Source organism: Chrysemys picta, chromosome 5 (genome assembly GCF_011386835.1).
Source record: "Chrysemys picta bellii isolate R12L10 chromosome 5, ASM1138683v2, whole genome shotgun sequence".
Taxonomy (NCBI): domain Eukaryota; kingdom Metazoa; phylum Chordata; order Testudines; family Emydidae; genus Chrysemys; species Chrysemys picta.
Genome location: NC_088795.1, coordinates 108,395,597 through 108,419,847, shown reverse-complemented (window position 1 = coordinate 108,419,847; position 24,251 = coordinate 108,395,597). Strand labels below are relative to the sequence as shown.

General features: G+C 42.0%; 1 protein-coding gene and 1 long non-coding RNA gene across 4 annotated transcripts in view; one reads left to right on the top strand and one right to left on the bottom strand.

The window, feature by feature from the left end:
* Window positions 1–24,239, bottom strand: part of LOC122174192 (uncharacterized) — a 28,033-nt gene extending 3,794 nt beyond the window's left edge. The window contains exons 1-5 of one of the 3 annotated variants that reach the window (XR_006175678.2): window positions 23,945–24,239; window positions 20,310–20,409; window positions 19,836–19,944; window positions 12,140–12,205; window positions 6,031–7,932 (exon numbers count right to left, since the gene is read on the bottom strand). This is a non-coding gene — a long non-coding RNA (uncharacterized LOC122174192). Of the gene's footprint in view, window positions 1–6,030; window positions 7,933–12,139; window positions 12,206–19,835; window positions 19,945–20,309; window positions 20,410–23,944 lie in introns of those variants that run through there. The other 2 variants (XR_010601533.1, XR_006175679.2) reach the window with 2 other exon arrangements.
* ZCCHC4 (zinc finger CCHC-type containing 4) lies at window positions 1,652–16,986 on the top strand. The gene is made up of 13 exons (XM_005303459.5): window positions 1,652–1,899; window positions 2,412–2,530; window positions 3,881–3,963; window positions 4,834–5,109; window positions 5,706–5,786; window positions 6,091–6,163; window positions 7,809–7,959; window positions 8,518–8,618; window positions 11,169–11,290; window positions 11,519–11,594; window positions 12,156–12,207; window positions 13,072–13,216; window positions 15,884–16,986. Exons 1-13 carry the CDS (start codon window positions 1,680–1,682, stop codon window positions 16,017–16,019), a joined length of 1,635 nt encoding a protein of 544 aa, XP_005303516.2. The 5' UTR covers window positions 1,652–1,679; the 3' UTR covers window positions 16,020–16,986.
* Window positions 24,240–24,251: the final 12 nt, after the last annotated feature.

Genomic DNA, 24,251 nt, shown 5'->3' with positions numbered 1-24,251 from the left:
TGTTGAAGAGAACTGAACACCCAAGTCTAATGAATGTTAATGGGAAGTGGGCATCCAAATCCCTTAGGTTGCTTTGAAAGTCTCAGCTGAAGAACATCAAGTGCTATGCCCCTAAAATGGCTCTGGATTGGGGTGAATAGAGGTAGGTTGTCTCTGGCCAGGGCGTCTCCTGAGCAACTGCAGTCTTCCTGAGCTACCGAGAACTTCCTGAGGTCTCTGGGAGCAGACTCACTGCACAAAGATCTATGGAGGCTTGAATGGAGAAGTGTAGAGATGTGAAGGGGATACCCTCATCCTTGCAAGCTGCCTTCCTTTATTTCTCCATCACCTGCATTGCCAACGTGATTTGTGCTTTCTTTGCCTTTCTGCAGTTCTCCTGAAATCAACCATTTCTTCTTTGATGTCCTCCCTCTGATGGAATTGTCATTTGTACACACCTATTGGAATAAGATAACTGTGTTCACAGGTGCCTTATTCTTTGCAGACACCCCTTTCTTCTCATACTCATCTCTTATATTAAAATAATCTGCACCGTCCTGAAGATGCTGGCAGCTGAGGACAGACACAAGGCTTTCTCCACCTGCTCCTCACACCTCCTTGATGTGACTCTGTTCTATGGCTCAGGAACGGTTGTGTATTTACACCCCAAATCAACTGGCTCAAGGGACATTGACAAACTCCTCTTCCTTATCTACACAGTTCTTGTTCCAATGCTTAACCCCATCATCTACAGGCTGAGGAACAGAGAAGTGAAAGGTGGCATTTGGAAGCTTTTAGATCAAAAATTATTGGGCAAAAGTACATGAGAAACTCCTTTAGACATGTTCCAAATACCCTGACACATTGTTCATTCTTCTGGGTAATTTACTGAATCTTCCAGACTCATTCCAGTTTCCTCTAGGAAATGTCTGGATTTCTCCTGATAATTTTTTTGCCTCCTTACAGATTTCTGAAAATACTTTACAGATTGCAAAAGACACTGCAAAAAAACAACAACATATCAAGCTATGTTCCACATCCCTGAAGAGGCATTCTAGACCCATCAGATTATATTCTAGACCCTTAGGCTAGGTCTACACTACCCGCCTGAATCGGCGGGTAGAAATCGACCTCTCAGGGATCGATTTATCGCATCCCATCGGGATGCGACAATCGATCCCCGAATCGATGCTCTTACTCTACCAGCGGAGGTGGGAGTAAGCGCCGTTGACGGGAAGCCGCAGAGGTCGATTTTGCCACCGTCCCTACAGCGGGGTAAGTCGGCTGCAATACGTCGAATTCAGCTACGCTCTGCGCGTAGCTGAATTTGCATATCTTAAATCGACCCCTCGCTGTAGTGAAGACCTGCCCTTAGATAGAGGGGCGGCTCTATGTCTTGCCGCCCCAAGCACCGCAGTCAGGCGAAGGTGGCCTCACTACCTCCCTCACAGTGACCAAGAGGCCGGCCCCTGCGGCTTGCCGCCCCCAGAACGCACTTGCTGCGCTGGTGCCTGGAGCCGGCCCTGGGTGCAGCCGCAGCTCTCTGTGCAGGTGGGGGCGAGGGAAGGGACAGAAGTGAGGAAAACGCTCAATTTGTCATTTAAGTAGGGCTGCAAATCCCAACTGCTACCCACCTGCGGCGGGCGCTCCTCCGGCCACGGGGTGGCGCTGTAGCCGCCGCTCGCGGAGTGGGGATTTGCATGTGTTCTCTCGCCCGCAGGGATCACAACCCCACACCGGCAGTGTGCGCGAAGGCTGCCGGGACGGTGGCATGGCAGCCTGTAGCGGGAGCCGCCGACTGGGGCTTGGAGGTTGACATGGAGGATGCGGCGGCCGGAACCGAGAGGAATCTGCGGGGCTCGGGGGTAGCGGTGCTGCTGGGGCAGGAGTCCGGCCGGCCCGTTCCCTGCTGCCCGCACGGTGAGTCGGGGGTAGCGCTGTCCTGAGCCCGGCCTCTGGGAGGGATCCCGGGTGGGGGGCAGAAGGTAGCGGGCTTGGGGGGGAGCTCAGGGGCTGGGGAGAATGCGGGCGGTTGGAGGGGAGCGGAGGGAGGGAGGTGGGGAGGATCGGGGAGGGGAAGGAAAGGTGGGGCTGGGGAGAATGGGGGCTGGTTGGAGGGAGCAGAGGCCAGCGGGGATTGATGGGGAGGGAACTCGGGACGGGAAGGGGCTGGGGAGAATGGGGGCTGGTTGGAGGGAGCAGAGGCCAGCGGGGATTGATGGGGAGGGAACTCGGGACGGGAAGGGGCTGGGGAGAATGGGGGCTAGTTGGAGCGGAGCAGAGTAGAGGGGACGTAGGGAGAGTCGGGGAGGGATGGCTATAAATGTATCTCAAATCTAATTCTATAATCCCTTATAACTAGTATTGTAGGAAATGGAAAATTTGCATTTTTTTCTTTTACATGTACTGATCTCAGCCCATTTCTCCTTTAGGTCCTACTCTTCTGTTTGTAAAGATTAGCCAAGGAAAAGAAGAGGGAAGAAGATTTTATGCTTGTTCAGCATGTAGAGATAGGAAAGACTGTAATTTTTTTCAATGGGAAAATGAGAAGGTAAGAAAATACTATCTAAGATATGGTAAATGTTTTTTTTTCTTTTGTGTGTATATATATTTGAACTGAAGATTTCTTTTATCTGAGAACCAATAATATTTACTGTTTCTAAAGTTCCAACTGTTGGGCGAAGAGAATGGGCTAAATAGTGAAATATCCCTGCAGCTCTGGGGATCCAGTTTCAAATAGGATTTGCTTTCAAAGGAAGTACAGCTGAGGTTAAATGTCACTCTACGTGAATATTACAAAACACAATACAGTTCTTTGTACTCTTTCCTGATTTGTATGTCTTTGCTCAGACAATTTAAAAAGAATGTTAACTCTTGGTGGAGCTCAGAGGGGATACCTTGCCACTATCTTCCCACTGGACTTGGTGTTATCATTTCTTCACGTTCATGAGTGTGTAACTTACCTCTCTCCAATACTATTCTCAACATATCTGTGCATGATTCAAATTGGATCTTAAAACTCACTTCTTAGGGGATGATATTAGCGCAGAAGTTTATTAATCAGGTTCTTAAGCCTTTCACCCCTTGATCTGCTGTTCAAACCCAGCTGTTTGGAAGTGAGGAAAAGTTGTCTAACTTGAAAACTGTGTGTGATGGCTATACACTGCATTGTGTGGAGTGAAGTGGTGTTGCCAGTGGATAGACATGTGTCCATATAGGAATTATACATTCTTTACAAAGCCACTACTATAGGTTCCTTGGTTCCCAGTCCATTAAACTTCCCTGCCTTCCATTGTGTCCTTTAAATAAATTAGTTTTGTCGCTTCTTTGTAGATGTTTTGCAGCTGCATTAAAAAGGTTAAATAAAATCTGACAGGAAGTATGAATTTTTTATAGGAATAAAATAAATATTTTTTAAACACTTGGGGAGGACCAGTCATACTTTCAGGACAGCTACAAGGCCTTGATCCTCCACCTATTGAAGCCAATGGCAAAATTCTCATTGTCGGTGGCAGCACCAGGCTATACTCCTTACAGGGATTAGGATCTCATTTAGACTGTGGCGTCCTTTAGCAGTGTGTAAATCACTGCAAAAGAACATTTTTGATTTCCCACTCCTGGTTTTATTATTGTAGAAGGATGAAAAGAAGGGAATTTATCCTTCATAGGATGTTTGAATTCTTCCACGGAATCACCTTCCCAGTATGTTGAATGCTGTCATGATCGCCGCAGGGATTGTGGGAATTCTTCTGAGTAGTAGAATCTTTTGCAAGGATAGTCAGATGCTGAAATAGAAATGTTAGGTCTTCTGGGATTCCATACTTTTTTCAACAGAGAAGTGTGAACTTTTCGTATAGCATAGTTAGGTTCACATCTTTGTTTACATTTTCTATATCTACAGGTGTCAGAAGCTAGACTTTCAGCACGAGAAGAAGTTAATAGAAGTTGTCAACCCTCTTTGTCACACAGACAGAACGTGGAAAGGTATTGTTACTATGTGCATTTTCATTTCTAAATATGAGCATGTAGTTAGTTAGGTACATCAGATGTACTGATCATCCCTCCATTATACTAATTAAAAATATGAAAAATTACAGACAAGATTTGGGAAAATAAGAACCAGTCAACTATGAAGAACAAAATTCCATGAAATGTTTCCTTAAATTGTGATCTCTTCAGGGCAGGGACTGTATCTTTGTATGAGTGGACAGTGCCTAGCACATTGTGGGCACTAAGGTAATAAAAATAATGTAGGTCAGCAGTAGTAGGAGTTCAATTTAAGTGGTGAATGCAGTTAGAAAATAATATAAAAATGAAAGCCAATTGCTCAATTAAGTGAGCTGGATAGCACAGCCCAAAGGAAATGTACACTACTGAATATTTCATAAAGGTCTTGCTGTCATCCTACTCCAGAGTTTTTAGAAGAAGTTTTTGCCCCAGCCAAGGGTATTGCTGACCATGTTGCTGCTAGAAGTCTGGAGGGGGCCCAATGTCTTCAGTTACTAAGGTCATTTGAACCTTTAGCACCAAAAGAACAGGCTTCTACCACTTGAGTTAAAGGAGTGGCTCTTTAGCTAGTAGCAGGAATAGGTTCTTCTCTATGTAGACCAGCCTCTGGTGAGATTCACAACACAATTAGCCCCCATGCTACACCCTTCTCTTGTCAAGTAATGCTTTTCCCAAGCATGCTGTTGAACATTTTTTTTCTTAACCATTAATTGATGGAGGTGCAGTACGTTTGAAATAGTGCTATTTTATTGTTTAAACTTTTATAAAATACTTGGACTAATTTCATACCTTCATTCAATGGTTTGTTTTGTAAAATTGGTTCCTCATTTTATCTTGTATTTGAAGGTATAAGCAGTTTGGTCTATTGCCATTATCAGAAAGGAAATTTTGTCAAGAATGCCAGCAGTTGCTATTGCCCATGGAGTGGGGAAAACACTCTGGCCATCAAGTACTTAGTGATATCTCCATTGCCCATTTACAAAGGCCCAGTCAACTTTTGTGTCCACTGAAGAATAAGAAGACAAATGCACAGTATTTGTTTGCAGATAGAAGCTGTCAGTTTCTGCTGGACCTTATTATTGCACTAGGATTCAAAAGAGTGCTCTGTGTTGGCACACCAAGGTATGTTAGTGAGCATCAATATGTCTTGCAAGAAATACTTGTTACTAATTTGCTTAGTCCTTTTTCTTACATGATTGAATATCTAGTAGAAGGGTTCTCTCCCTCTGTATGTGTCATTAAAAGTGCCTTCGTGAGCTCTGGTTCGAAGTACTTGGTATTGCCAAAGCAGCTCATGAAGTTCTTATGAAGATGCAGATAGGGAAGACCCTATAAATATTATAGTGAAGTACCAACAGTCATCTTTCATTAGAAAGTAGAGTTTTGCTGTCTTCCATGGTAGTGGCACTGAAGTGCACTGGGTTTCCCCATCACACAAGAAGCCTCTTTTTATTTAAAAAAGAAAAAAAGAAAAAAAAGTGAGAATTCTGATGAGCTCAACAATCTCCACTGCTTTATAATCTCTGATATTGTGTTTCAGGTAATGGGACATTTCTTTCTAACTTTAAATATTAGTGAAATTCTAAGATTGATCAAACTGAAATCTCCCAAATTCAAGTTATTTTATCTGAAAAATAAGTTTTTTCTTTATCTAGATGACTATTTTCTTAAGCACTCATGATATGATATATAAAACTGCTTTGCTTTAATTACTTCAGGCTTCATGAGTTGATCCAATTAAAAGTGTCACGAGAACAGGAGTCCAGTGTTAAAAGCCTTCTGCTAGATATTGATTTCAGGTAGGTTTTGCTAAGTGTCTGTCTGGGGAACATACACACACTATTTTTTCTGTGTGGTTTGTTTTATTTTTAATTTTTGCCATTTGTTCTTTTTTCCCCCTAGCCAGGATCCATGAAGTATACTTGTTTTCCAGCTAGCTCAGGGATTGGCCAATATAAGTACTTCTGCACTCAGCCTGCCAAGATAATTTGTAATTAAGCAGTCATGGCCCTGTGCTCACAAGTTTTCCCCCAAACTAACATACTACTAACATACAGGAATCTATTTATATGTTTTCTATTACATTGAAAACTTACTTTACAGGTATTCACAGTTTTATACAGAGGAAGACTTCTGCCACTATAATATGTTTAACCATTATTTCTTTGGTGGAGAGGTAAGGGCCAGTCAAATTCCCTGAACATTTTCTCAAAGCTGTGTATGTTGTTCATGTAGAACTTTGTTCAAATTACTGATATGGTCCAAAATATTATAAAATAGTTACCATAATGTAATGCCCAGCAAACTCTATTTTAGATCAAAGAATAGCAGTGTCTATTTCTTCAGTAACTTATACCATTATATCCAAGAATAACTGCCTATTTTACTTTAACTACTTTTTAGTTACTTTTTTCTCTTTAATACAAAATAGTTTATCAGTACAAGTTATTTTCTCCAGTCTGAGAAGTGACTTCTTAAAAATGGCCCCACCCTTTTCAACAGATTACTCCCTTTGTGTCTTCAGAGTCCTATCTGCTGGCTACTGCTTTTTACTCCAGTTAGTCTTGCAGATCCAACACCGTGAAGAGGGAGCAAGCTTCCCACTTGTGAATTGCTAACAGAATGTATTATTAAAGTCCACTGAAGACAATGGGGTTACACTGGTCCACTGAGGGCAGGATTTACTACAAATGTGCAAGATTGAAATATCTCAGCTTGACTCTCTGAAGTGAGGACAAATATGTAGTGTTGACAGTTAGTAAAAACATCTTTTTACAGTTATACTGAGCACTTCTGGTCTGGGAATCATTGAAAAGAAACATGCAACCCCACAATGCCATGTTTATAGTCACTTTCCAGAGTACAACTATACTGTAATATAATCTACAAATTTGAGATTGTTTCTGACAATACCTTCATCCAAGTAATTTTACACAATAAATGTTACTGTAGCTACCAGCTTATAACAACATATCTATAGCTTTTAACGTTAACTCAAAAATAATAAATAAAACTAACATTCAGAAATGAAACCAGCTATTTGAGGTTTCAGTTCCATAATGAACTTTCCTTGCTTTCTTGGTTCAGATCCAATCCTTTATCATTCTACTAAAGTATTACTGTATCTTACACTTTTTTTTTTTTTTTAAGTATTAGGGATAGTTACACCCTGTTGTAGTTTAATTTTTTAACTTATGGGAAGTCTCAAATGATTGGCACTATAGAAATGTATACATAATAGATCATTTGAAGCTATTAAACCACTACTTTTTTGGACATGGTTCATAGGGGAAGGAACAGTACATGATTGTTTAGGATGTAAGTAGAATACTAATCTAGATGTGCAAGGCTATCAGTGGAAATCCAGCTCCAGAATGGAATATTTGTTTCTGAAAGTAATAGATTTGGTAATGATATGGAATAAACTAGTGACTTTATCCTAATTTCTAGTGGGGTGGCTATTTAGCATCTGCATTCATAACTTGGTAATTGCTAGCCAAGAGAAAAGAGCAAATATTGAATGGGCATTGGCCTCCATCCCTCCAGGTCTGGGTTAGGACCCAATAAGAAGGGCAGTGTTAGGAAGCTTGAACTGTTGCTATCCTTACTATATCTAGTATATGAAAAATAAAGGACTCATTTTCAGTGTTCTCAATCTAACAGTTTTCACAAACACTAAGAAATTAAAAGGCAATACATATTTTCAGACTTCTAAAAGGAAACTACAAACGTATTAAAAAAAAGGTTTTTTTAATAATGCCTGAAGCTGTCCTTAAACTTTTTGAGCTCTTTTTCTGGAAAGTAACCGATATCTCCTGCAGGCTGCACATAAAATCTGTAGAAAATTCTTGCATCAAGAGAAAGGTGAAGGAGTCATATTGGTGACTGATCCCCCATTTGGAGGTTTGGTGGAGCCCTTGGCTTTTAGTTTCAAAAAGCTGATTGCTACATGGAGAGAGACACAAGAGGAAGGTATTTGTTGCAAGCAAATAAGATAATGGAGTTAATAACTTCATCACCCCGTAATAATAAACTAGTGTTTAAAACGGTACCTGATTCTTGAGTTGAGGTACACAAATTTTCATTCTAGTTTCTAAAGATGTAAGACCAATATGGTAAATTAAATATATGTTGTAACTAATGGTTGAGGTGCCCTTTCAAAAATATGACTAATAATGTCCTGACATTGAAACAAATCACTTTCTTTATACAAAGTTTCTTCATCTTCTTTTTTTTTTTTTTTAATTTCTTCTATATTTGTTTTGTGGATAAGACATTAAACCAATGTCACTTTCACCTATCCTTGTTGTCTAGGTGGAAGCTAACTACCCAGGTGAATTTACTGATAGGAGCTGGATATAACTATAGTGTCTGGCTAACATTCTGCCCTCTTAATGGAATTGGTTCCATGTGAACTATTGTCACACACATAACAACTGCATTGAGTGCATAAATATTAGTAAAGTTTCATGCAGCTCATTCTGCTTTCCTTATTTAACAAAAAATATATCTGAATCTTTTTATTATTAGATCACAGCAGCAAAGAGTTGCCAATTTTTTGGATATTTCCATACTTCTTTGAGTCTCGCATTCTTGAATTTTTCCCAAGCTTCAGTATGATGGATTACCAGGTATGACCAAATCTAATTAATGCTCTTAATTTACACTACACATATAAGAAATTAAAATGAGCTGGACTGTGGATAATCAGAATACTTTTGTGCAAAAGGCAATTTGTCTTCAACTTCATGCCTTGTTGTGCAGCAGAGCGAACACCACAGCATCTGTCAAGTTATTTCTGTACCTGATGCATATATGCCACATTTATATTGGTGATCTCTCAGATAAACTGTGGAGCAGTGTGATGCCTTTATCAAGCTCCTTTGACACGTCAGCTGCCCTGCTATCCACTAATCCTTCTCACTTGAGATGCTTTTACTATAACAAAGCTTTGGGCTTGCCCACATGGGGTCATTCAGGAAAGTTAATCATTAACTAAGGGTTTGTCTATATTTAAAACGCTACAGCAGCACTGTTGGAGCGCTTCAGCGCAGACGCTCATTACAGTGATGGGAGAGGTTCTCTTGCCACTGTAGTTAATCCACCTCCCCAAGAAGTGTTAGCTGGGTCAACAGAACAATTCTTCCATCCACCCAGCTATGTCTCAAAGGTGGATTTTTCAGATCCTTGAGCAATGTAAGTTTTCAGTGTAGAACAGCCCTAAGGTCTGAATTTAAAGTGGATTAATTAAACCTCCGTGTGGACATTCTCATTTAGAATTAAAGTGGCCTTAATTCGGTTTAATTTAATTCATTTCCAAAGTGAATATGGCTTCTTTAATTCTGAATGAGTGTGTCCGCACAGGGATTTAATGCAGTTTAGCTACTCTATTTTAAATTCCCACCTTTAGTTAATTTGGATTAATTTTTCTATGGGCTGGTCTACACTACAGACCTCTATCAGTATAACTGTGTCACCGGGGGGGGGGGGGGGTGAAATACACACACACACACTCACTCTCTCTCTGCTGTGAGTGGGAGAGTGTTTTCCGCTGACATAGCTATTGCTTCTCAGAGATGTGGATTAACTGTGCTGATGGGAGAGCTCTCTCCCGTTAACATAGTGTCTTCATTAAAGCACTACAATGGCGCAGTTCTATCAGTGCAGCTGCATGAACGCAGCACTTTAAGTGTAGACTTGCCCTGAATATCCCTTTGTAGACAAGCTCTTTGAGTTACTCAAACAGCTGTCTTAAATAAATAAATAAGCCCCAAACAGTTTACTTTCCCTAAATGTGGAATTTCTCTTACCCATTGGGCCAGTGAAGTTTTGTAACTTTCAATCCTGGACCAATGAAAAGCCGAAGGTCTGTTTCTTACAACCCCTCACAGCTAGAAATGGGATCTGTTTACCATTGGAAACATTCTTTCGCAAATGCTTGTTCTAAGTGTCAGGGATAAAGCAATGAAATGGTTTTGGCTCCACGAGTGGATACATGTAATTCGTAAAGTTTGCGTGTTGTACTATATCAAAGGATTTGTATCTGTGAGGTCAATTGTGTTGTATGGATGTCTGTTAGAAGTATATTAAAACATTTTTCCTTGTGAAACAAATGTTTTTATATTCTGTACTAAAATTGGTGCATATCCTTTTTTTTATACCATTGTGTAAAATGACTTAGGTGTCCTAACAATATTACATTTCTATGGTACTCATCACTATATCATCTGAGTACATCACACTATTGATACATAAAATTACAGCTAGGAAGGTAGAACTCGCCTTACTTATTGAATTAAGCCAGTTTCCTAGTAACAAGGGCTGGTGTTTGCTTCTGCACTGAGTTGTGACATGGTGGTTTGGGGAAATGCTTATTTAAATGAACCATGCAGCATGTTTTTAAGATAGAAAAATTAATTCTGGGCTTGATCTCTTATGAAAGTCTGATACACGATTGCAGTCTATTATTGTGAAATTGTGACACTGACTGCCGAGAGCCCAAGACAAGCAATAGTAAACTAGTTTCCAACCTGTCTTAACTTCAGTTCAATGGCCTGAGGAAAGAAGTGAATATTTTTAAACATTGTATATGTATATATTGGAAACAGGTTTACATTTTTGGCTCTGTAATTTTGGCAGTGTCCAAGGTGACAGTTTCTATAGCACGATACCAGTTTCCAGCACTATGCTCAGAAATAGTAATTGTAACTAAAACTTTTTTATGTGGGGTGAGAAATGCTTCTTAGCCTGTGAACTTTCATACTGCCAGGCTGAACAAACTGGATGCAGTTTTCCTTTAAGTAATGGATTATTTTAACAAAGGGGAGATATCTCTCTCTCCTCCACAGCAACTGTAAAATAACCGCAGATCTTCGGTGCAAAAGTGTAATAAAAAGGGAAGATGCACTAGTTTAAATGGTAGGAACCCACAGTCACCCCCAGTAGTATAATCACACTAATTAATAATGATGACCTAATATCTACTCTAGCGTTTATAATCTAATTTTGCTATTTTGTTTGCACCAGGGATGGAGTCTAACTCAAAGAAACATGAACTTCTTGGAGGGTGTAGAAAGGGAATAAACATGCTAAATGCCATTGTCACTTTTTAGCATAGTACTTGGTAGGAAGTTTAAAGATATTTTTAATTAATTTGTTCTTCCTGTGCCTTCATTTTCTAGGTAGACTATGATAATCATGCACTTTATAAACATGGAAAGACAGGCCGTAAACAGTCTCCTGTTCGTATTTTCACCAACATTTCCCCAAGTATGATAGTACTTCCTGTGGAAGAGGGTTACAGGTAAGGTATAAAAGGATATGCTTACAGTACATGCTCAAGTGACTCCAGCCAATATTTAAAAACTAAAAAACAAAAACAAAAAAAATTGATTATTCCATAGCTTGATAGTGAGATTTTAGATTTGCCAAACTAAATTTGCATTCCTCATGCAACTTTTTGTTGAATTGATCCATTGATAAAGTCTTTGAGCAAACAGCAGACCAGTGCTTTTGTAACTGCTTTTTTCAGGTTTTGCTCTGTGTGTCAGCGATATGTTAGTTCAGGGAACCAGCACTGTGAGATCTGCAATTCATGTACGTCAAAAGTAAGTCCCTCTTTCTGGAAAAGAATTTTAGCAATTGTAAAGTGATGTATTTGCATACTTTTGTCTTGTTATAAACCTGTTCTCATATTGACTGTATATCTTTCGTGGCAGGGAGCTCAGTATGGGAGGCTTTCTATTGATTTGGGCTATAGATCAGGTCCTGTGGGATCTTCTGTCTCCATTTCCTGATTGATTTGGGTTGGAAGGAGAACACCAGAAGTTTACACATTTGCCCTTCACCCTCATGACCCCATCCATCAAAAACATGCTGCCATGTACCATTTTTTCCTATGTTTGGAAAGGTGGAACAATATGCTGCCCTTTAAGGCATATCATTACTGCTAACAGTTGCCAAGGGATGCTCAGGATCTGTGTTTTCAGGGTATCTGTGTATACCACCTATGTACACATATATGCCATATTTTTGAAATATTTCAGTGATGTTTGCCAGGAAGACTGGGAGTACAGTACAGTTTAAAATTATAGTACATATTTCATTAGTAACGTTTGAAAATGTTTTTGTTTAAAATTAACAAATTACTTACAAAATCTTTTTTGTAGGATGGAAGGCGATGGAATCATTGCTTTCTTTGCAAAAAATGTGTAAAGCCCTGTAAGTACAGAAAATTATTTTTCTAAGTAATACAAGCACACTTATTATATAAGTTATAGTCCAAAGAAGTCAAAACAAAAACTAGAAATGAAAATAGTATACTATAAAAGACCTAATGATTCAGTGCAAAAATACCAAACAAACCAAAAAAACCAACTTCCATAGACAGCCCCCAAAATTCAGCTTGTCAGGGTGGATTTCAGCTGTGCGAAAACATATCTTTTTGTTGTTGAATCAAGGCACAGTAAATTCCTCTGTATTAGTTATAGAAGAATTTAAGTAGTCTGATTCCTGTTTATTGTAGAATCATGAAGAAATTCTTATATAGCTTTCTCAGCTGAATTCTATAAACATATATAGATGGTTCTTAAAACACCTGGCAGGGAGTGGGGACTAAGTTATCATTTCAGATAGATGAAAGCAACTCTCATTTGGGGCTGTCTGTGCATACATAGGAATAGTTTATCAATTTAGAGCCAAAGCTGCTTGGTTACTTTAACTACTATTTCATATTTCCAGGATTAAGACCGTCATCCCTGTGATGAACTTAGTAGTACAGTATAGTACTACTACATCAGAACAGTTTTATCAATTTATTGTATTTACTAAAAGAAAAGCAATGAATTTATGGGGATGTCCCGGGTTCCTTTTTTCTTTTCTCCCAGCACGTTTAGTGAAAACAAAAAAATGGCTGGTGAAATAGAAACTAAATGTAAACCTTAAAATACCTTTTTTTAATTACAAGTAATTAACTTCTTGATGATGATAGAATCATATTTCAGTTTTAATATATGAGTTTGTGAGTTTTGTAATATAAGTTTGTAACTTTTCAAAATCATAAATCCCTGTTTACTTATTTTTCAGCTTGGATTCACTGCAACACTTGCAATCGCTGTGCTCTTCGAGGTCACACTTGTGAGAGTGCTAAAGCTGGCTGCTTTATTTGTGGTGGAGCAGGTCACAAACGCAGCACCTGTCCTAATCTTTCTGTGACTGAAAGAGCTGGCAAGTAAGTTTGACACTGCACCTCTCAATTGTGGGACATTATTTCATGAAAATGATTTGATAGAAGTAGGGAAACAGTTGCTCAGTAACCTCAAATTGTCTGTGATAGTGAATAAATTGAGGAAGTTTTGAGGGTTTTTTCATTTCACATGATGTTTGCTGCTTGCATCCTTTGTGACTTTGGCCAAGTCATTTAATCTCTGTCTCAGCCTTGTCTATAAAAAGGAGATACTACTACTTCAAGTGTTTGTCCAAATGAATTGCCTCATGGACGTGGGATCATATTTTGGCCAACAGTGTCCATTGGGACTGCACGTGTGCCCTGTTGAGCCCCTCACTTAATTTATTTGACTAACTGACCTTTTGAGACATAGATTCTGCCTATTTTGATCACGTGCTGGGTCTTAAAGAAGCTTAGGAGACCCATGACTGTGGCATAATGTCTTGGGTACCAGACCACTGGCTGAGTGAGACTTAGCTATCTACACTTTGAGCTGAGGGTATAATTCCCAGCTCAAGGAGACATACTTGCACTAACACTGATTGAGCTAGTGCACCATTGGAGATGCTAGGCAAGAACTTGGCACAGCTAGCTGCTCACAATGCCACAGCTTCATTTTATTTTTAGTGTGCTAGCGTGATCAGAGTTAGCATATATCTCCTCAAGCTGGGACTCGCACCCCGAGCTAAAGTGTAGATGTGACCTTTGAAGAGACAGGAGCTTCTTTCTAGAGAGTTTGAGTCTCTCACATGGAGCACTCTAACAAAAACAATTTAAAATAGATGTGTCTGGCCTTTTGTGGGTGTGTTTTTAAAAAAGAGCTGCATATTGAGCATATTCCAGGCACATATCCCTCTCTAAGGTAATAAAGGCACTTTAATATGCCCATCATTGAAGGGCCTCACAGACCAGAAAAGTTTCTAAGTCTGGAAACTTAGACTCAATCATAGTCACTGCTGTAGCACCAAGGTAACTACTAAAAAAGTGGGGAAAGATTTTAATTTGCCAACAAGCTTAACTAGCTACTAAATAATATAACACTAAGTAGAGCTAACACTAAACAATAAGAGAAGATACAGCAGTGGTTCTCAAACTTTTGTACTGGTGACCCCTTTCACATAGCAAGCCTCTGAATATGACCTCCTCTCCCCTTTATAAATTAAAAAACATTGTTTTGTATATTTAACACTATTATAAATGCTGGTGACAAAGCAGGGTTTGGGGTGGAGGCTGACACCTTGCGACCCCTCCCCCCCCCATGTAATAACCTCACAACCCCCTGCGGGGTCCCGACCCCCAGTTTGAGAACCCCTGAGATACGGCTACAAGGATACTTGTGTTCCATCTTACTGCCATGGGTGGTAAGAAGGAACTGAGTAGCAGTTGGGACTGTGCTGCTTTTATGTACTTAGGTGAGGGACTCTAACTGGATGGCTCCATGGTCACCAGTTGGCCAAAATAATATGATTTTGTGTACATGGGGTTCATATTCACCTAGAGATGTTTTGGCCACATGGATCCTGCTCTCAGAACCACAATTACTGTAAGGTTTTAGTTTTTTTAGGTTAAATCCATTATTTTTTGTCCTAAGCAGAAGAACCCAGATGACCATAATAAGATCATGCAGTTACTCAAGTTCAGTAAGGCATGTGCACATATTAGTGGGTGAGGTAGTGTTTTAATCTTTCCTTTTTATAGGTGAGATGGCAGAAATTGTGGTTCTAAGAGTAGAAGCCTCTGTATATACAGCCCAAAAACTGTATTAGCATTTTGTGTCCATACCACATCAGCTCAGGTGTAATTGCGGTCTATTATCAATGCAAGGCTTAGCCCAGCATTTCTGTTTTCCAATAATTCTAATTATGGAATAATGTATAGCCAAAATGTAAGGAAATCCTCATTCATAATTTTTTCCAAAAATATTTTTCCTCAAAGAAGTAAAATCTACATGAAAATAAGTCTGACCTTGCTTTTCCATGAAACTTTGCATGCCTGCAGGTTTTGGTGAGATCAAAGACATATCTTACTGGAATACTGTAGTTCTTACAGACCATTGGTTTTATTATTCTCCACATATTTCTAGGGCATTGAATTGTTGGATTAACAATGTTCCTTTGCTAGTTAATGTAAACACCTGCAAATGTATGTAATTGTTAGTACAAAGATTGTGTAGTTTTTAGTTGATAGCATGTTGCATGCCCATGACCGATGGAAAAGAATCCACTTGTTAATTATTTAGGTTTTAATTCCTGTATTCTATACAGATTCTTATGTTTGTTAAACTTTGTGCAATTTCTTCAATAGTAAAGCGAGCAGAGCAGTTCAGTATTGAACATGCAATGTCAACAATTGCCATGTTTTATATTTGATCTATGATCATATATATACTTTTAAAAGTTTATAAGCATTTGGGTCTAAAATTACAATACCGAGTAAAGATATCTATCTATCTATATAAAATAAACTTATCACTGGGGAGGTGAATTAGAATCTCACAAATCCAATTTCAAAGAAAATTTTCCTTTAATAGCTGTTTTTGAGATCATACTTCCGAGGTTTTGCTCATGAACAGTCCAGAACTTTTATTTATGTATTTGTTTACTACAATGTACAATTCACTGTACTTTGATAGCATGTAGTAATGGGTTTGTCTGCCTCTTTGTTTTCCAGAGCTGACAGAAATCAGAAGCTAAAGAAGAACAAGAAGATAAAAATGGATACAGTTAAAAGGCCATATGTGAAGCATGCTACATTCTCAAGGAAAAAAATCAAGAACAAGAAAAAGAAAAACACTCTTGCCTGTTAATCTTCATTTACCTAAAACTGTGAATGATTTTACAGCCAACTTTTGCTTTTCTGTACATGTTTGTTAATATGAACTTTCAGATAAAATCTGGTTGAATTAAAAATTACTACTTGTAATTAGCAATAGGACAAAACTGCTATACAAGCTGCTGTTTCAATTTGTAAACGTTTTCAAATGGGAAATAGAAATCAGTGTATATACACTGTAAAACATGTCTGTGTTAAAATAAAAAGTGGAATAATATTATACAGGACTATTAAGTTAAAGGGACAGGAATTGTAATAGCTTTCAGTTAACTTGGTATTGACCTTATAAAACAAAACATAATTTTTTGTCCTTTTTTCAAACATTTCCACCCAACTCTTACACTGTCTCAGCACCATGCACTGGGGCCATCTAACAGCCTTTTATTGTTTATCTAGTGGTATGTTGATTGTATCACTGCAGTAATGGAAACCAATGCTTTATAATTTCTAGATAAGTAGACGTATGTAATTTTTAAATTTTAGCCACAGTGGGGACATTGTAGACAACAAAAATACAGAGGCTGTTCCTCTCCAGCTGTTACAATATTTTTAGTAGGATTTTAGTGATAAACTTAACAATAGATTTATAGATTCTAAGGTTAGGGACCATTGTGATCTTCTAGCCTGACCTCTATAGCACAGGCTATAGAACTTCCCCAAAATAATTCCTAGACAAGTGCCCCTTGTTATAATATTTTTAAATAAGGGATTTTTTAAATAAATAAACTTAAATGTATAACCTCATTTACTAGCGGTGATGAGTCTCAAGTTCAAGGAAACTTGTACAAATTATTCTTGATACTGTGCTAGACATGAATATAACAAATTCAGAGGAAAATGAAATGAGCAATGCAATGGAAAATAAACTTTATAACTGTACTTGTTTGATTCAAGTAATTGATTTTCTATTTAGTATTAAATATCAAAGACATCATTGACAATTTTTTCACTGTGTCTGTCTTCTCCCATCTGCCAATACACAATTTCATTGTGCTACAGTGTGCAAAACAAAATCTTCCACAGGGATAATTTGTCAGGTTTATGAAATCTTGCAACAGAAGTTTCTCTGCTAATTTCAGACTCTGGTCATCTTGCTCTGTTTCTTGGACACGATGATTGAAACAGATGTAAGAGGGACATAGAAAACAGTCATAATTAGTGTGACTTTTTAAGGCTCACTAAATTTCATATTATATATGCTCAATTTATAGTTTTAAAAGATTGTGTTCTCTAATTGCTATTACTGCAAACTCCGTTAGGAATCTGAAAGTTAAGCTTTGTTTTTTCTCTCATCTGCACATCATAACCAGTATTAAAGGTCTGCAATTATAATACATCTATTGATGTGCAAACAAGAAGAAAAATGAATTTTACTTGCCCAGAGCTGTGCTAGTTCTGCAAGACTAAAAAGTACTAAATCATTATGGGGTTCAGAGTTGTCTGCTCTGTTTCTGTGCTTCCAAATAACATTATTTATTCAAACATTTTCTAATGTAGAAAATGATTGGGAGTAGAGGGAAAGGAGGTTGTTTTTTCAGGTTGATCTGTAACGCTTATAGTACTGTAGAATTGTTGGACTGGAAGGGACTTCTAAGTCCAGTCCCCTGCATTCATGGCAGGACTAAGTATTATCTAGACCAGTAAGGAGTCTGGTGGCACCTTAAAGACTAACAGATTTATTTGGGCATAAGCTTTCGTGAGTAAAAACCTCACTTCGGATGCATCCGAAGAAGTGAGGTTTTTACTCACGAAAGCTTATGCCCAAATAAATCTGTTAGTCTTTAAGGTGCCACCAGACTCCTTGTTGTTTTTGTAGATACAGACTAACACGGCTACCCCCTGATACTATCTAGACCAGTGTTTCTCAAACTTTTGTATTCGTGACCCCTTTCACACTGCAAGCCTCTGAGTGGGACCCTCCTTATAAATTAAAAACACTTTTAAAAATGTTTAACGCTATGATAAATGCTGGAGGCAAAGCAGGGTTTGGGGAGGAGGCTGACAGCTTGTGACCTCCTCTCCCCCCGCCCCATGTAATGACCTCACGACCCCCAATTTGAGAACCACTGATCTAGACTATCCCTGACAGGTGTTTATCTAACCTGCTCTTAAAAATCTCCAATGATGGAGATTCCACAACCGCCCTGGGCAATTTATTCCAGTGCTTAACCACCCTTACAGGAAGTTTTTCCTAATGTCCAACGTAAATCACCCTTGCTGCAAGTTAAGCCCCTTGCTTCTTGTTCTATCCTCAGAGGTTAAGGAGAATAATTTTTCTCCCTCCTCCTTTAACAAGCTTTTATACACTTGAAAACTGTTATCATGTCTCCTCTCAATCTTCTCTTCTCCAGACTAAACAAACCCAGTTTCATTCTTCCCTCATAGGTCTTCTAGACCTTTAATCATTTGTGTTGCTCTTCTCTGGATTCTCTTTGATTTGTCCACATCTTTCCTGAAATGTGGCACCCAGAACTGAACACAATTCTCCAGTTGAGGCCTAATCAGCACAAAGTAGAGTGGAAGAATTACCTCTCGTGTCTTGCTGACAACACTCCTGGTAAAACATCCCAAAATTATGTTTTGTTTTTTTTTTGCACAAGTGTCATACTGTTGACTCATACTTAGCTTGTGATCCACTCTAAGCCCCAAATCCCTTTCTGCAGTACTTTTTCCTAGGTAGTCATTTCCCATTTTGTATGTGTGCAATTGATTGTTCCTTTCTGGGGGCGCTCGGGCAGCTGGGGAGGGGGAGCAGGCTAGTAGCTGCATGGGGGGGGCCTCTGGATTCCAGGGAGAGGGGCAAGGCCTGGGGTTCACCCGCCACCCATGGTTACAACCCTGGTTTACTCCACTTTCTTGACTGGGTTTTATACTACATTTTTTTGGATTGGTTCATAGGTTTAATTGTATCAGATATTCACACCAATTTTGTTTTGTAGCAGTGTAAGGTTCAAAGCTGAGTGCTAGCCTGAATTAAAGTGGTTTGGTTTTGTTTTGTTTTTAAGTTTATAAAGCAGGCAAATACCTTGTTCTGAATGTTCAAACCTTTTACAGCCAACTTTTGCTTTTCTGTAAATGTTTGTTAATATGATCTTTCAGATAAAAGACCAGTCACTCAGAGTCAAGCCTGGGACTGGTCTACACTACAGAGTTAGGTTGATGTAAGCCAGCTTATGTCGACCTAACTCTGTAAGCCTCTACACTAAAATGTAACTCACTCACCCACTACACCTTCTTACACTTACTTAACTCCATCTCTATGAGAGGCGTAGTGCTTAAGTCTATGTAGTTAGGTCAACGTAGTGTCAGTATCGACACTGCGTTGCTTACATTGATGCCTCTCAGAAACTATCCTGTGATGCCCCACATTGGCAATTAAATCAGTTCAAGCGCTCCTAGTGAGGATGCACGCTGCTGATACCAGGAATGTAGTGTGGACATGTAAAACCGATTCAATTATTGTGGCGGCTGTACATCGATGTAACTTAGGTTGACTTTTGTAGTGCAGACATGCCCTCACCCAGCTCAAATTGCATTCTAGATCTCACACCAAAGACAATACTGAGAGCCAATTCTATTGTTACCTGGGGTCTTGCTGAACCCAAAGTTCTTGGGAACTTTACTCCTTGCGAGGCAAAGGCAGGAAATAATCAATGGGAACATGGCTGTTCGACCAATAGATAGTTGATGCAAGCAGGCAAACATAAGTGCTTTCATGCAAAGCTTCTACTTTATTTAATCTCCAGCACTTAAATATGTCTTACAAATTACCCCCTAGATTCATATTTACCCAGGGTCATGAGGAGGTCTCGATAAATGCAAATGTCCAGTGGCTGGCTTTCCGTCTGCAGGGGAACTTGAGAGGTGTCTGAGCATTCAAGTGTCCAGATTTCTTCCTGCTGAGCAGGAAGAAATGTTAAGTGTGGAGTTTTCCAGTCTGTCAGGCAGGGAATTTTCCATTCGTTAACAAGCTGTATTTCACATAGCAATAGTTAACTATTGCCAGAATTTCCATCTTGCAAAACCATATACTTTGGAAAAAGCTCAATCAGAAGGGCACAGGGTCATGTTTACTCCTCTTGGTCATTCACTTCCCCCCCCCCCTCCTCCTGGTCTGTTAATTGTGCTAAGGCTTCAGAAAGGCCTCAACAATCTGAGGTTTTCACCCAACGTGTCACCCTCATTCTAACCTCGCTACCTCTACCAAAGCAACATGCTGGCAATGCTGAGTGAGCCAGAGAGTGTGTGTGCATTAGGTTCTTACCATCTGTTCAGCTGAGCCACAAAGGTACAAGAGTTGACCAATAAATTCTCCTAAGGGAGATGTTCCACCTACAGGAGGAAGAGGAGGGGGAAGTATTTTCCTGTAAAAAGGGATTCAAGGGTTGCTTTATGAAGAATTTTATACAGAAGATAGTAAGAATTAAGGTGCAAAGGCCCAGTCATTCCCTCTGCACATGAAAGGAGGAAGATTAATAGCACTGGGTAGGAACCCGCCTTAGGACAACAAGAAACCCTGGCATAGCAGGCCTAATTTGTATTTCCTTCCTACCCCTCTTCAAATGAAAGTCAGCATAGAGGCAGTTCAACACTGCCTATTTTGAGCCTACTGGAAATGAGGCCTACATAGATAGGCTCATTAGCTCTCTTCATCACCCCACCTCTTATAACCCTCCCTACTTCCAAAAAGGCCACCCTAAACTATTAGCAGGCTAGACCTCGCAAAGTTTTACCCCAAACCAGAAAGAGGAAACCTTATTCTACCCAGCAGCCATTGCTGCCCCAGCACACACATACTTTCATTTCTGTTCACATGTTCTTATTTGTGCCGCAAAGCTCACCCATGTAAAGCCTTCTCCCTTATTCTTGGACCGCTGTATCAAGTTATGGTGACCACCACTGACCTGCATAACTCTGCCTCTCTCTGAACAAGCATTAAGCTGGGAGTTTAACAACACGTTTCAATTTAAGGCTCAGTCTGATCAACTCTTTCCTCAGTCTCCTTGGCATGTTTCCTTCCCCACTATCCCCATCCTTGTTTACTTATGCCAAGTCCTGCAGTGCTTCAATTGGCACTAGATTCGCTGGGAGAGAAATGGAGTGCACCATAAATCACGTGCAATGACTGCTCCAGTTACCAGGCTATGGGCGAGGGAGGGTAGCATGTTTCCAGGGTCTATCTTGCTACTTGGCCTTTCAGGAAGAGACATTTGTAAGAGAGAGAGTGTGTGTAAAATGCTCTGTCTGATCCTTAGCAGGATGGAAGGAAAAGCGTTTTCCTAAGGGTATGTCTACACTACGAAATTAGGTCAATTTTATAGAAGTCAATTTTTTAGAATTCGATTTTATACAGTCTATTGCGTATGTCCACATTAAGCACATTTAGTCGGTGGAGTACATCCTCACTACCGCAGCTAGCATCGACTTACAGAGCGCACACTGTGGGTAGCTATCCCACAGTTCCCGCAGTCTCCACTGCCCATTGGAATTCTGGGTTAAAGTTCCCAATGCTTGATGGAGCAAAAACTTTGTCACGGGTGGTTTTGGGTACATGTCGTCAGGCCCCCCTCCCTCCCTCTTTCCGTGAAAGCAACGGCAGACAATCATTTTGCGCCTTTTTCCCAGAGTCCCGTCCGCCAGACCCGCTCAGCCCACGGCCTGCCTGGATGATCGGAACCCCAGGCAGGCAGTGGGCTGAGCGGGGCCGGCGGACGGAGCCCCAGTCTGGGGCTCTGTCCACCGGCTCCTGCCAGCCAGGGTCCCGCTCAGCCCCGTTCAGCTGGCAGACCTTGGTGAGGTCGATCTAGGGTGACCAGACGTCCCAATTTTATCGGGACTGTCCCGATATTTGCTTGTTTGTCCCGCGTCCCGACCAATGTTAGGTCAGGACACTGGACAAAAAAGCAAGGCTACCACGCCTCTCCCCCGCGCCCCGACTCCGCCCCTCCTTCCCCCACTGCATCCCTCCCCAAATCCCCACCCCCTCACTGCACCATTGGCTCCCTCCCCAAATCCCCGCCTCTTTCCAAGCACGCCATGCCTGGGAGACACAGGGGAGCGCAGAGCCGGGGTGAGTGTGAGTCCGGCCTGGCCCCGAGCAGGCAGGACTCAGGCGCGGTACCTGGAGGGAGAGTAGGGAGGCGGCTGTTCTCCCCACCTGGGCAGCGGGACTCGGGAGCAGCCGCTGCTGCAGCTCCCACTGCCGAGGGGGGAGGAAGCGGCCAAGCACGTGGCGCTCGGTGGTTCTGGCACCTGGGCCTGAACCCCCTGAGCCCGGGCCTTATGCGGGGACCCAGCAGCGCGCGCACTGCGCTCAGCCCCTGGCTGGTCGTGTCTGGGCTGGCTGCCCAGCTGGTGCAATCCTGCGGGCAGGGCCGGCTTTAGCAAGAGCGGGGCCTGATTCCTGGGGGCGGGGCTTGCGGCAAGCACCACCCCCAGGAATCGGGCCGCGTTCCGGCCGGAGCTCTGGCCAGGGTCGCGGGGCTTGGGTCTGACCCGGAGCCGAGCTGCGGGGGCCGGAGCCGAGCCAAGCCCCGGGGGCCGGGCCGTTTGTGGGGGCCGGGCCGGAGCCGAGCGGGCCGGGCTGGGCTGGAGCCGAGCCGGGTCAGAGCCGCTGAGGCCAGGGGTGCTCGGCCGGGGCCGGGCCGGCGCACTCGGCCAGAACCAGGGCCAGAGTGAGCTGCTTGGCTGGGGCTGGACTGGGCCACGCCGTGCCTCCCCGGAGCCCTTCTCGCGCCCCCCCGCCACCCCAGCTTACCTGGTGCTGCCTGCCTGCCCCTGCTTCTTTTCAGACTTCCCGCGAACCTCTGATTCGTGGGAAGCAGGGGAGGGGGAGGAGCATCGGGCGGAGTGTTCAGGAGAGGGGAGGAGGGAGAAGTGAGCTGGGGGCGGGGTGGAGAGCTGTGGCGCGGGGCCCGATTCAGGCGAATCGGCTGAATCGGCCTAAAGCCGGCCCTGCCCGCGGGCGGCCCCAGGGCGGAGGCATCGGCAGCCCCGTTCGTTCCCCTGCGGGACCCGAGTGGGATGGGGGCTCTGGGAGTCAGAAAAAGGAACAGTGACTTTTACTGTTTCCACCCAGTTTCAAACCAGGGACGTTTTGTGTGTTAGGTGAACATGATAACCACTACACTACGAGCTTCTCTTTTTTTTGCCAGTCTTTGCCAAATGCGTAGGAATGTTTTCTCTAACTACAGAAGCTACCTAATACAATGTCTATATCTATGGCCTTCCTGCTCACAAAGCGGTCATGCCCCTGCCCAAGGCTGGCTCAGGCAGGATCTCTAGCGAGGCAAGATACTTTTGCCGTTAAGCAAACACAGCAATTCTTTCCTGGCCTCAGCCACTGAATGCCACCATGCATTATGCTGTGCTCTAACAGTACGGGAAGACTGCATGAGCTCGGAAAACATGTAATTACAAGTGTGGTTTTTTTGCCTTCTAATCTGCGATAACCTCAGGGACAGAGATGATAGGGGGAGCGTAGAAACATTTTGGGGGGACTGCTGAGTTCGCCATGCTGGCCAAACAGGAAATGAAATTCCAAAGTTCCCGGGGCTTTTCCTGTGTACCTGACTAGTACATCTGAGTTCAAAGTGCTGTCTAGAGCCATCACAAGGGAGCACTCTGGCATAGCTCCTGGAGGGCAAAACCGTTGAACTGCATCCACACTACCCCAAATTCGACCCGGCAATGTCAATTTCAGCGTTAATCCCCTCATCGGGGAGAAGAACAGAAATCAATTTTAAGAGCCCTTTACGTCGACAAAAATGGCTTCGTCATGTGGACAGGTGCAGGATTAAATCGATCTAACGCTGCTAAATTTGACCTAAATTCGTAGTGTAGACTAGGGCTTCTACTTGTTCCCAGCTGACTCAAACGAAGCCGCGCAAACCCACTTACACCGAGGATGAGCGTCCACACGGGCCGCTGCAGCAGTTGCGTAACCCGGTTTAAATCCCCCCCTTGGGCTGGTATGGCAAGCGCCCCCAAGATAAGGAGCTTTCTGTGGTCCGAGCGGCAGCGGAGGGGTCCCCGCCTGGCAGCACAAGGGAGGGGGCTCGCCCCAGAGCTCTGGCCCTCCACCCGCTCGGGGATGTGAGCGGGCCTTGGCTGGGGCCAGCGACCCCGTGTCCCGGGAGCTGCCCCAGCGCAGGCCTAGGCGCGAGGCGCTGGCGGGTGCCAGGCTCCCCGGCACAGGCGGCTCCTG